The sequence below is a fragment of the Chrysochloris asiatica genome, unplaced genomic scaffold, assembly GCF_000296735.1.
Source record: "Chrysochloris asiatica unplaced genomic scaffold, ChrAsi1.0 scaffold00057, whole genome shotgun sequence".
NCBI lineage: Eukaryota > Metazoa > Chordata > Mammalia > Afrosoricida > Chrysochloridae > Chrysochloris > Chrysochloris asiatica.
In genome coordinates this window covers 2,303,500-2,317,514 of record NW_006408575.1, presented here as the reverse complement: position 1 = coordinate 2,317,514, position 14,015 = coordinate 2,303,500, and the positions used below count along the sequence as shown (strand labels likewise).

The window sequence follows — 14,015 nt, the reverse complement described above, 5'->3', positions numbered from 1 at the left end:
CAGATGTTGTTGTTGTTATGTGCCGAGGAGTCGGGTCCAACCCATAGCGACCCTGCTGTACAGGGTTTCCGAGGGTGTAAATCTTTACGGGAGTAGAAAGCCTCATCTTTCTCCCGCGGAGCGGCTGGTAGTTTCGAACCGCTGACCTTAGTGAATATTAATTCTTGGAAGTCTTCAGCTTAGCTACAGAGCACTTTTCTTTATCATTCCCTCTTCCCTTCTCCTTTTAACATTTAAAGGCAGTTTTTTCTTTTTGAAAAGCGAGAGGATTTATTCTTAGCGAGTAAGCCCGAGCAGAGTGATGGAATTATTTTGTTGAACAATTAACAAAAAATAATAAATAAATAAAGACTTCTCATTTGTAGGAGGGAAATCTGAAGTTGCAACACATAGAGAAAATATTTTCCAAAGAAATGCCCCTCACTGTCTTGAAAGTTGAGTTAGGGTACTTAACTAGACTCTTATTAAAGATGAACATAATCTATTTCCTGTTTTCCAGGACCCTGAACCACCAATATGACTACACATTTGATTGGACAATGTTAAAGCAGAAAGCAGCACAGCAGGCAGCCTCTTCCAGTGGGCAGGGTCAGCAGGCCCAAACCCCCACAGGCAAGCAAACTGACAAAACCAAGAGTAACATGAAAGGTTAGTAGCCAAGAACCAAGTGACGTTACAGGGAAAAAAATTGAACCAAAAATTGGGTAATTTATTCATTTCTAACAGTGTTAGATCAAGGAGGTGGTTTTAAAATACACCAAAAAATTTGGCTCTGGTTTTTGTTTTTTTTTTTTTTTTTTTTTTAAAAAAAAAAAAAGACGTCCTTGGAAAATTTGACTACTAACTTTAAACCCAAATGTCCTTGTTCATATATATATGTATTTATATATACATATATGTGTGTATATTGTATCATTTCTCTTGGGATTTTGGGTCATTTTTAACAACTGCATCTTTTTTACTCATTCATTAACCCCTTTCCAAAATAAATATTTGGTGTTGGGAATATGGTATAATCAATCAATCCAAAATCCTAGACCTAACACTTGTTGACTTAAGTAATGAATCTGGTTAGCCATGGTATTTGATTTTTATAACTAACAGTGTTTAAGACTTCTTTTTTCTTGCATGTTAACAGTGCTTATAGCCTTTAAAATAGAAATTAGTAAATATGATATAATTTCAAGAGGTGAGTCTGGCATTGTCCCAAAGTGTCTGTCTTCTCAGTTGGAAAACATCTCAGTTCCTCGCTTAAATACTCAAATAACTGAAAAGCTGAACATGTCTTTCCTGGTCACAAAATCTCTGATTTAGTTGCCATTCTAGTACATGTGTTAATTTCAAAATGGTTCCTATTTTGGCTCTTAAATTTTGGAAATATTCAGGCTCTAGGAATCTAATGTGGAATTGAAATCTTTGGTTAGGCCTTGCAAATTGAAGATACCTGGGGCAAATGCCATTAAACTGCAAGTCTCTTTCCTTTCTAGCAGTCTCTGATATTCTTAGTGCTACTGAGAAGTAGAACTGTTAGGGCACAGTTCCATTTCTTGACACTGTTGCCACACAGTTCCACTCCTACTTTCATGTTTTTGTTTGTCTGTCATTTCCCCTTTTCTGGGGCTTGCCTCATGATACTTGCCTACTTCCTGGACATGGTAGGCAGGTAAGGTTTGGCTTTTGTTTTTTATTTCTGAATGTCTGCTCTAGTCTGAACTTCCCACCATAGGTTAACTTTTGGTGTGTATTATTAGTGTTATTTTTAAACAAAAAAAAAACACACATGTATTTTAATCTGAAGATGCTTTTCATGATTAACTGATGTCATCCTCATCCCAGCAGCTCATCTGTTAGGTATGAGGTTAAAATGCTTCCTGTACTTGGGAAACATTCAGAGTTTAAGGTTTGATGTAGTGGGAATGAAATTTAAGCTCAGGATCTTTGCATATCAAATAAGACTTAATTGCTCTCCTTTGAGTCTTTTAATCACTGTATGACTAATCATAGTATCAAGAAGTTACTAATGATTTAGGTGGCTAGTGTCATTCAAAAAAATGTTCCTATCATTTAGATACGGCCAAGTAAAAGTCTCTAAACTGAGGACTTGTTACATATGACACATGCAGGGTGTTTGCTTTTTCTCATAAAATCAGTTTTTGCTAAAAAGCTAGCTGGGATAATAGGATGATCACTAGTTAAAAGTTTCTATAACTGAAATTAGATTCAAGTCTCATCTGACCTAGAACATTTCGCTTCAGGCATTCAGCAGCCTTCAGAAAGAATTACCTTATTGTAAACTAGTTCCATTGTTAGTTTACTGTGTGTCTTTTACTCAATAAATAAGCAGAATTTTTGTCCTGCCTTATCCAGGTCTTAAAGATGAGAAGTTGGACCCACTGAGTTAGTATGTTGCCTTGGAAAAAATTAAACTTAATTTAATCCTTAGTTTGTATTGTAGCTATTTTTCATTAAAGTAACTTTCAGGCTTACAGAGATTTCATAGCATTTTAGGCATAGTGGTTATACAAATAATTACATAATAAAACCAAAAGCAAACCCACTGGCATTGATTCTGACTCATAGTGACCCTGCATAGTTTCTGAGGCTATAAATCTTAATGGGAGTAGAAATCCTCATCTTTCTCCTTCTAAGCACCAGGTGAGTTTAAACTGCCAACCTTGCAGTTCTGAGAAGTTGTTCTTTTTGTAAAACTCAAAATTTTGCTTGCTTCAAAAAGATGCCACCTCCAGAATACAAAAAAATGGTGTTTGCTTTTTGTTTTTTTGACTTCTTGAAAACACCCATATTGTTTTCGATGTAGAACCCAGTACTCAAAACTAATTTCACGTGAAACTCCCTGTATATATATACCAGATCTGAGGGTGGCGTGAGGTAAGCATGAAGAACCTCACCCAACATCCTGTTCCTTAAGAAGTCTCCTAGGAAATTTCATAACTGTTCAAGATTATTACTGATTCTGTTAATAAAAATCATAGCTTTTAGGGTCCACTGCAATTTGTCTTTTGTTTAACGAAAGAGCTCAGTGGTGATGAAAACACCATAGCAAAATTTTCTAATTAAAACAGCTTTTTATACATTATGTCATTTGTTCCTAATAGAATTGTACTTTCAGAGATTTACACATCAGGGAAATTTCATAAACTAACCTTTAGCAAGTAAGTCTCTATATTGCAAAGACTATTTCTGGAAAAATCCCCAACATGTGTTTTGTATAGTGTTGTGTTTTTTTTAAATCTTCATCTAATGTCTCTCTAATAAGTTATTAGCAATTTGCTAAGAATGTTCAAAGACTCTTTATGTAGTCTGACTTACTCAGTTAACATAGGCTTATTATATATAGCAGGCAGACATCTGTCCTGATTACTTTTCTTGAGATCTTTTCAATCACTCCATTCCAGTTCCCATCAAAAGACAAAAGGGGAGTTGGAGGGGAGAAGAAGGTGGCTATCTCTAATGCCTAGTATGAGTTGTACTAGTTTTTTTTAGTGTCCACGTACCACAGGAGGAGTATTATTTTAGTTTTCATTAATGTCCAGAGAGAAAAAATGTAAGATTCACATCTTAACATACTTTTAAATCCCTTTCTCTTAAAATACGTGTTTTCTACAAAAGTGTTTCTCAAGACCTAGCTAGTAAAGAAAGGAGAAAATATTCCTTAGATTAAAATCCAGTTAAGTTTACTGTTTTATTTGAGGGCAGTTGTTGTTAAGTGCCGTCACGTCGGTTCCAACCCATAGCGACCCTGAACAGTGTTTCCGAAGCTACAAATCTTTACCGGAGCAGAAAGCCTCATCTTTCTCCTACAGAGCAGCTGGTAGTTTCAAACTTCTGACCTTGAGATTTGCAGCCCAGTTCATAACCACAATGCTACCAGAGCTCCTTATTTGAGTGCAGTAGGTTAGGGAAAATTTCAGCACCTAAAGTAGTAGATCCTGACATAATTCTGTTACTCTCTTTTATCATTTTAATCCATCTTTTCACTGTATTAACCATTTATACTAAGAGCAGTTTTAGCATAATAATACAGATCCATGTCCAAAGTGTGGACATTCTAAAGAGGTTAGAAATACTTTTCCATTACATTAACCTAACATGTCCATGGTCTTCCTTTAATTGCCTACCAGTAGTTACTGGACTTCACCTGCCATTTGTGTCTAGTTTAACTTTCTTTGACTTCACCAATTGCTGATAGGAACGAGGCTGATCACTCAGCAACGCAGCCCAAATCACAGGGGAAGACCTTGAAATACCAGAGAGACTTAATTGCTCTGAATACACTCAATCTGAAGAAGTGCCAACAGCTGCATTGGCTTGCTGCAATCTCCAGTTGTCAGCTTTTTCCACTGTGGACAAAAAAAGTAATAGAAGAGAGTTAAATAATTCGGCGGGAAATGAAGATAAAAGTGCAAGAGTTGGCTTGTGATCTGAATGAAGCTCTTAACCTCCAAGGGTTGTTGGACCTATCAAAATGATCAGCTTAACAAGATTTCTGGGTGACACCACAGCAGTCAGAAGTGCTTGAAGGAGTAGTGTTGCTGTGATTCAGTGGTGTATAATGGTGAGCATCTACCAGTTGGGGAAGGAATCAATTGTAACAGGTATTTCACAACCCAGCAACCTCAGAAATCTGTAATGGAGAAGCCAAAATAATTTCAGATCGTTTCTCTCTCTTCTTAATGTACTTTAGGAGGGATACGTATTTATTATACTTAAATCATCATTTACCTTATTTGTTGTGGGAAAAAAAAAAAAAATCTTGTTTTTTTAAACTTGCCCCAAATCCATATAATACCTTTTTTGTTTCTGTGAAGAAGGCAGAGCTGTAAACTTTTTGTTTTCTCTCTATAATGTTACATACTGCCAATCTCTGATTAAAAATGATCTAAACTTGATTTCTCTGGGACCAAAAACACACACAAATATGTTAACAGGAAAAATTTGTTCAATACGAATAGCAATTCCTAGTGAATATGAATGCTATGCTCACAATGCCTTACAAAGTTGTATGTGTATTATACCATGTACCCATTGCCACCAAATTGATTCTAATTCCTAGGACAGAGTAGACTGTGCCACAGGTTTCCAAGGCTGTAAATCTTGACAGAAGCCTCCCCTTTCTCCTGAACAATAGCTGGTGGGTTCCGCCCATTGACCTTTTGGCCCACTGCTGACTACTTAACCCCTGCACCACCAAGGCTCCTCAATTTCACCAACTTAGATTCCCATTTCAGCTCATTTTTGGTGCATGTGAAGTTAATTCACAAATAAGAATAGATGTGTATTCCTGGCTTGTTAAAACAGCGGTTTTCCCAGTTATTTGGTTTTGGGGTTTTGTTTTTGTTTTTATTTAAAAAGAAACTTAATATAGCTATTAACATCTGAATATCACATTAAGTTTTCCACCCTGTTTTAACTCCTATTTTCTTCTCTTTTTTTTAGGAAGAAAGTGGTGTAGCTCATATATTGGCCGATACTTCAATGAAGATGGGTTGTTGAATTTTTAGAAGCCAGGAAACATCATTTAAACTTAAAAATAAAAACCAAGGACAAATGCATATGGGGGAAAAGAATGCTTAGTACTTGAAGATTGAATGCCTGCTGAATATTCATATTGAGGGTTTTTCTAAACAAGCTTCAGTTACAACTTACAACAATTCACTGGAGAAGCATTGATCCTGGGTGGAGTATCCTACCATCAACCCATCCGAAGAGTTAAATCTGGATTTGACTGCTACAGTCTACCAAGAATATTGGTTAAGCTAGCCACTAGCCATCCCTAGATGATTATCATCATTAATTGACCCAGCAATTCTTCAAATATAATATTAAAAGATGAAGACAAAGTTCTTTCTTATCTAGAGCTTCCCTCTTAAATACAGTTTCCTAATATATTGATTGACAATGTAAATAGTTAGCTTGTTAATGACAGTAGTTTTCCATTTTTAAGCCGTTTATTTTATTCATCATAATAATCTACTCAAAATAATGTAATTCCACTTGCAAAGAAAATGAAGTAATTTTAGTATTTGTGAAAACATTCTAAGTACAATTGCAGGACTTGAAACCAAAGGCTGCCTGGAGTAAGGTGTTTTTTTTTTTTCCTTTTAGCTCATCTGTAGTTTTTTAGCCTACTTTTAAATATTCTGTATTCTAAAGATGGGATTTGGTCAGAGTATGGTCATAATTTAACTAAAGTACACATAAAATACTCCCCATGGTGAAGAAATATATTCTCAGAAAGTCATTATTTTTCACTTTTGGCATCTTAGGAACTTAGTTATGGGGACACAAAGATATACAACATTCATACCTTTCTCCTCAGAGCTTATACCATATGTTTTTTTAAATGGATGAAGATGATTTTTTGCCATGAAATGAAAATCCTAGTTAATGAGATTATTACCAAAAATAGTATATAAATGTTTTCACTTTCTGTTATAAAACAATGGTTTACATGCATAAAAAGGAAAAAAATCTGGTTTTTTTAATCTATAAATGTGATAATAGGTAAGCTAACAAATGGTTGAGAAGTAAAAGAATATAGGGGTAGTTACTGATAGAACACCATAGATCGTGCTTAAAAATACAAAGAATTCTAGTGGGCAAGTATGAAGTGGTCTATAACGATATGACAGGGTAGACGAAGATATTGGTGCCTCTTAAGAGAGTAGCTGTGCGTGGCCACAGAAGGTGGTTGTAGGGTTTTCATGTTACTGAGATACAGGCATTTCCTTTTTGCCCTTGTAAAGTGCTATTGAGTTGGTTCTGACTCATAGCAACCCTTGATAGAGTTTTCAAAGAGCAACTGGTGGGTTTGAATCACTGACCTTGTGATTAGCAGTCCAGTGCTTATGTAGAATTCCTAGGGTTTTTAGGGGCAGTGGAGAGGAGGGCTAAGTGTATGTTGGCAAGAAGGGAAAACTTGAAGAATGTAAAAATTCAGCCAGAAAAGCATCACTTGTGTTTACATTTTTTAAATTCATAATAAACCTTAGCATATTTAATGACTTGATATAAGTGAAGCGTTTTTAAAGATCTAAGATTTCTGTAGAAATCATAGGATTCATATTTGTAATTGAATACATTTATTATTAATCAGCATTCCTTATATCAGAAATGTGTACACCAAAGTTATTAAAGTAAAGCAGTCTAGTTTTCATCGTTCATTTGACAAACGTTTGAACACAACAATACATTTTAGGTGCTAGAAAATAGAGAAGTGTAACATAAGAGGCTTATTTGAATTATCAATAATTCTATAACTTGAGAATTATATGCTAACTGGGAAGCTTTAGCTTACTGTTGTACTATTTACTTTAACTTACTGTAAAATCACGCCTACCTAAGTCATGTGAAACCGAAAACTTGGTTTTCTTTTAAACACTTGCACTAATGATCTTCACATAGATGAGAAAGAAATGACTCATTATCTTCATTATTGATCTAGTGCAACTCACATTTTCTACTTTGAGCCTAGTTTCCAGTGTTTTAACATCCATTTTTCTGCTTGTTTTTTGTTAGGTTTCTAAGCATGAATTGAAGAACAGAAGAAGCAGAGCAGATGATCGGAGCAGCGTTTGTTTCTCCCCAAATCTAGAAATTTTAGTTCATATGTACACTAGCCAGTGGTTGTGGACAACCATTTACTTGGTGTAAAGAACTTAATTTCAGTATAAACTGGCTCTGGGCAGCACTGTGGATGCTGTATCCTGAGTTGTAGCCGCTGTCATTGTGAATATTAACTGAGATAGTGAAACATGGTGTCCAGTTTTTTATTGCATTTTTTTCAAGTGGAAAAGTTAACTAAATGGTTGACACACAAATTGGTGGAGAAATTGTGCATATGCCAATTTTTTAATTTTTTGGTTAAAACCTTTTATTTCGAACTATACTGCTTTGAAATGTCATTTCAGAAGAACGGCATGAACAGTCTTCAGCCACGGTTGTGATGGTTGTAAATGCTCACAATTGTGCATTCTTGGGGTTTTTCCATCCCCGGGGTTTGCAAGTTGTTCACTTAAAACATTCTCAAAATGGTTGGCTTCTTGTTTGCAAGCCAGCTGATATGGTAGCAACCAAAGATTCCAGTGTTTGAGCATATGAGAGACTCTGCCTGCTTACCTGTGCTAGAATAACAGCATCTAAAATGAAGACTTACGAAAAACTTAGCGACTACTAGATTATCTTTAGGACTCTGCATTAACTCTATAATGTTCTTGGCATTAAAGGAAAAAAAAAACACAACCATATTTCTGAACATGTATGTATGTTGCTTAGATAAATGTAATCACTGTAAACATCTATATGATCTGGGATTTCGTTTTTATTTTGAAATGGGAGCTTTTTTGTTTACAAGGTCATTAAAAACTAAAAAATGTTTCTGTAAGGAAATGAGGTTTTTTTTTTGTTCTTGTTGTTTTTTTAAGCAAAAAAAAATGCCTTGCTAACACACTATGAAATCAGAATCTCCCCAATTTTTTAATAGACTACTTTAAGCCATTTAAGTATATTCCTTTGCAAATCATTCTAGATTTAGTGTTAACAATTCCTCCCAAAAAAAAAAAAAAAAATTTTTTTTTTTTTTTTAAATTGTGTGTGAGGGGGGTTTTGTTTGTTAGTTTGTTTTTTGGTCTGAAGGGGGAAAGGCATTCTTTCATTTTTCTTTTTTTAATGACTTGCAGCCACAATACCTAATACTGCAACTGCCAGGACTTGGTATTGTCACTCCTGCTGCCTCTGACTTAACAGCTGGACTGATTTTAATAAAAATAAAAGCGTTAAAGGGTTTAACTACAAAAGGAAGTTTTCCTTTAAAATCTTTGTGAAATGGCTCTAATGATTGACTCTTATTCTTTGAGAGCTGTCCCTCCCTCCCACCCACTTCTGTAGGTTATCTCTGCGTGGGCTTCCTCTTGATCTTTCTCTGATCCAAGAGAATGAAAACTTATTGATGATAATTCTTTAAATAGTGTAATTTATTCATTTGTAGCATGTCAGAATAAATTAAAAGAACATTTGTGTGAAAAGCAGCCGGGAGCCTATTGTGTAAATGTGGGTATTTTGTACAATAACATTGAAACTGTAAATTGATATTGTTTGGTCAGATTGCGTCAGGTTTGATTTGTTTGTGTGTGCGTGTTTTTTGTTTTTTTGTTGTTGTTTTTTAATTTCGTTTGCAAAATACTTTAGCAATAATTAATTCCATGATTACCATATTTGCAATTAAGGGATATATTAATACCATAATACTGCAGAAATTTTAATGAGTATGACCTTTTGGGGGTAGGCAGCTTCTTTGTTTTCTATTCACCTTTGTCAGTTGTTTGTTTCTTGACTAATAAACCCTTTGATACTTTTAGCCAGAAATCAGTCTCATAAAGCTATTTTTGAGTATAGTTTGTGTAAAATAAAAAGGTTTAGCTTTGGTAATAATCTTTTTCCAAGCTGAACTCCCTCTAGCAAAATATTTTTCAGTGCTTTTATTTACTATGCACTTAGACTATGCACTTTTTCTGAAATATTTTTGTAACACTTTTTTGTATTTTTGCCATTTGAAAAGGTTGTGGTGTAGTTGGTCTGTAATTAAGTTGCAGATTTAAAACTGCTGTTAGCTTTGTAAATCAAAATATAGGTGCTTTGTCCTGGTCTGTTGTCACTCCATCTGCAGCTGGAGCTGGAGTCCCATTGATCTTCTAGCTACCATTCATTTTCTTCACAGTTCACAAAAGAAGAATGTGAAGTTCAGTGAATGCTGTGATTAATCCTGTATGGAAATGAGTTTCATTTCACCAGATTTTAATTGTTTTTCCCACTAAAATGATGATACAAGTTGAAGACACATCACTCTGAAATTGGAAGACCTCATCACTAAGGCTGCACAGTGGCTTACTCAGCTGAACTCTAGGTTACTACTCTTTACGTTGTTCACCCATTGGGGGCTGTGGTTTTTTTAAATGTTGGGAAGTGGCCATTCTAACTACTGTTGAATGTCTCTGTTTTGGGAAGGTCTAATAAGAAATAAAAAAGAATATATATGAAGGGAGAGGCTGGTGTCTCCTCCCATATGGTTGTGCTTATGCTCTATGGCCTATTATATATTTTTGGAGGTTTGTTTTACTATTATTTTTCCATCAACAAATATTTTTCTTGAGATTTTCCCCCTATAAGTCCTTGCAATATTGTTAAATATTTCAGGTAGAGCATACAATAATACTTAAAAGCTGAAGTCCATTTAAAAAAAATAGCCAAGGAATTTTAGAACTCAGACCACTGAGCTAGTCTGTGTCAAAAATTTTCTGAGCTATCAAGAATCAGTTCTTATAACTCTTGAATAGAATGGAAGGTGAAAATGCTGAGAAAAAGTGTCCTAGACATTTTTTATCAGCTCTTGGTGTATGTGAACTCCTGATGGCCCTTTCCCAGCTACTTTGGGACAGTTAGTGGTAACCATCTGACAACCCCCATGCTACAGCACTGTAGAATATGCACTGGATTGCTAGCTTCTAGGTTGGTGGTTCACACCCACCCACTGCTCCTTGGAAACCCTATACAGTGTTGCTGATTTGATGGCACTTAACACCTGTGATATAGTAAAGACGTCTAAACATAACTAATTTATATGCCCCAGCTGTGTGTCCTTAAAGTGCTCACGTTGCAAGACTATATTTAATGTAATCATTGCTCACATTATTTGAAAGGATTCCCCCCCCCCTATTTTTTCCAGTCCTCTTGATTTTATTAATAATGACAAACTTTAGTGGAAGTTGGTGAGCGAAGTGTAACTTGATCTTAAGCTATACATGGTTTTAAATATCAGTATATTGTTGAAGTGAAACTTGTTTTCTGAAATACTTTGTTAATACCTGTTTTAAAGGGCATATTCAAGCATAATGAAAATGTCAAACAGTGGCAACACCATTGAGGTTACTCATTGCCCAATACAAATTTCAGGTTGTTGGTCAAATGCAGTATGTACTAGGGGTCTTCAGCAAATTCAAGGGAAATGGACTTAAAAGATAAAACAGAATTTTTCCACTAACATTTTGAAGCAACCTTGTGTGCCAAAGCTATGTATGAACCCACCAGTGGCTAAAATTTGTCAATGAGAAAATAGACAAGTTCAAGACTGATGATTTCTGCAAATTCACACTTAATTCTTTTTTTATTTTTATTTTTTAAGTCTACCCCATTCAGCATTGGGAGGTGGAGGGGCCATGTACCAACTCAGCCTGCCTGTTAGTAAACTTTATTAAACCAGGTACTTAGAGATTTTGGAGGAATTACTACTTTTGCCTCTCACATCAGTATATCTGGAACAAACTTGTGATGTTCAAATGCTTGTGTTGTAAATTCAAAATATGTAGTACTCATGAGCATGTCAAGTATTGGGAGCAGTGTTAATTGGTGTCAGGTACCACTCCAGACTTGAATCTAAAGATCTGGCTTATTTAGATAATTCATGAATGTTGAAGTAAAGAGGATCCAAGTCCTTCATAATGAGGCCAAGCAGAGTGCAGTGCATTACTACAGCACATTTAAACCAACATGTTCTAGTTCATCTGACCATTTAGTGCCCCAATTGTCTTATTTTTTTTCAGAGATAAATATTTATATGCAGAAGAATTTGAGAAAATTATGCTATTTTAGCCTTTTTAGTGCACCTTTCTAAATTCCACCATCTTGCTGTGCCTGGTACAGGGAATGGAGAAGTAGCCCAGACCATCTTGAATTTTAAACTCTACTATGAGCTCACAGGCTGGAGTCCTGGTGTGGCTCTACAGGGTAAAGCACTGGACTGCAAAGTTGTTTTGAGCCACATGGTCAGCAGCTCAAACTCACTAGCTGTTCCTCAGAAACCCTGTACAGGTTTGCTGTGAGTCAGAACTAACTCTAGCTCACAGGCTAGTAGTGGAGCTGCCAGTTGGCTCAAGTGAAGCTATTCATTTGAATTAAAAGAGCTGAACCAGAGGGAAATTTAAATATTTAGAATGTATTTGAATATAGATATAGATGCTGATGGAGAGGAAACTTTTCTGAAGGTGGCAAGCACCCTGATTGGATTTTGGCATAATTAGTAGGGGTTCAGTTCTAAATCCCAGTTCATAAAGTTAGATTATGTACCTAACATCCCACATTAAGGTAAAATTGTGCAGCTTCCTAAAACTACTTAATTTCAATTGTTTACCTCCAAAACAATGGAGTCCTGGTATGACCCTGTAAGGTAAGCACTGGGTTACAAGGTTGGCTTGAACCGAAAGGTCGCAGTTCAAAATCACCAGTTCCTCAGAAACCCTGTGTAGGGTTGCTATGAGTCAGAACCGACTTGAGGGTGCCTAACTAAAATATGGAGTTCTGGTGTGGTGCTGTAGGTTAATGCGTTGGACTGCAAAGCTGAACCACAAGGACTGTGAAGCTCACCAGCCACTCTCAAAATCCTGTACAGATTCCCTATGGGTTTGAACGGACTAGATGGCATTTGACACCAGCAAAATAAAGGTGTTCTATCTACATTTATTGGGTACCATTAAAATGTTAATACAGAATCATTTTAACTTCCCATAGTTAATATAAAACTTCATTTTGCCCCCTGTTTGCCTCCAAAATAAATTGCTCATTTATCTAAGCTCAGATGGTCTTGATTTAGCAAAACCAGTGAGAATATAATAACTTGGATTTTTTTTTTTAGGTCATGTGAGTAAAGAAATAACTTGTGTTTTATATAGTCCAGTTTACAAGGTGTTTTTTCACCACTTTTTTTTGTTGGTGGTGGTCGTGGTAATTTTATTTTGGTGTTTAAAAGAATAGTAGTAAGGACCCCTTATCCCTCTAACACAGAGTTCTGATGTGGTGCTGTAGGATAAGCCCTGAACTGCTAATCACAAGGTCCATAGTTCAGACCACAAGCTGCTTCGCAGAAACACTGTACTGGGTGACTGAATTGGAACCCACTCGATGGCACTTAACACGTTTTTAACACAGATGTAACAGTTAACATTTTACCCCATCTGTTCTACTTGAACACTTTAATAAAGTTGATCCTCATTCACAAATTTCATACTTTAGAATTCACCTCATACTATAACTTACAACTCAAAAATTAGTACTCCCTGCACTGTTTTCATTTGTGGACATGTGCAAGCAGTGAAGAACTTGAATTCCCTTACATGGGCCTAGCTCAGTCATGTCCAGCTCTCATAAACCTGTATCCTCACCTCTATTTAGGGCCATGTTTCTCAATTTTTTTGTGCATTTTGGTGATTTTACTGTTAGATAAAATAAGACCTCTGGTGGCATGGTAGATTTAAGCATTAAGCTGCTAATAAGATCACTGTATCAAATCTTGAAAGATTAGGTTTTCTGGTATAAGTTTTATAGCCTTGGAAACCCTATGTATGGTCACTATGAGTTGGAACTGACTTGAGGGCACACAACCACCACCAGTGTTTAAAAATGGGTCCCAAGCATAGTGCCGTCCAGTTGCTAAGCACAAGAAGGCTTTGCTATGCCTTTGGCAAAGATGAAGTGAGCTTTGTTCAGTCATGGTTGGCCATGTTAACTCTTTTAAGTAAGGTGCCTTTAAGTTTATGTATTAGGCAACTGACAGAAATGAAACCAGAGGTACGTTATTAAGTGCTGTCAAGCCATTTCCAACCCGTAGGGACCCTGTATAAGGTTTCTGAGGAGCAGCTGGTGATCTCGAACTGCTGAGCTTGCAGTTAAAACGGCTTTGCAGTCTGGCTTGTAAATCCAGCAGTGGATTAATTTGCTAATTCAAGGATCCTGGTGGTTTACACTGAGAATAATGAAAACCAATAGTTTTATACATTTTTTTCAATCATTTGAGAATGGCACCTCTTCCCACCCCAATTATTTTAGTGCAAAGATAGACTCAACCATGGTATGAATAACCAGAACAATGCTGACACATTTCTAACCCACAGTCTAGTCCGTGACAAATGGCTCACTGTCTTTCATAGCAATTTTTTTTTTTTTTTTTT

At 35.9% G+C, this 14,015-nt stretch overlaps 1 protein-coding gene and 1 pseudogene across 7 annotated transcripts in view; both read left to right on the top strand.

Annotated features, from left to right (window-relative positions):
* The window catches only part of CSNK1A1 (casein kinase 1, alpha 1), a 50,599-nt gene extending 42,340 nt beyond the window's left edge, over positions 1–8,259 (top strand). The window contains exons 10-11 of one of the 7 annotated variants that reach the window (XM_006863861.1): positions 500–612; positions 7,540–8,259. In XM_006863861.1, coding sequence (XP_006863923.1) covers positions 500–612; positions 7,540–7,547 — 121 coding nt within the window. In that variant the 3' untranslated portion in view covers positions 7,548–8,259. Of the gene's footprint in view, positions 1–499; positions 654–2,367; positions 2,403–7,539 lie in introns of those variants that run through there. The other 6 variants (XM_006863866.1, XM_006863865.1, XM_006863864.1 and 3 more) reach the window with 6 other exon arrangements.
* Positions 8,229–8,934, top strand: LOC102830092 (annotated as a pseudogene).
* Positions 8,935–14,015: the final 5,081 nt, after the last annotated feature.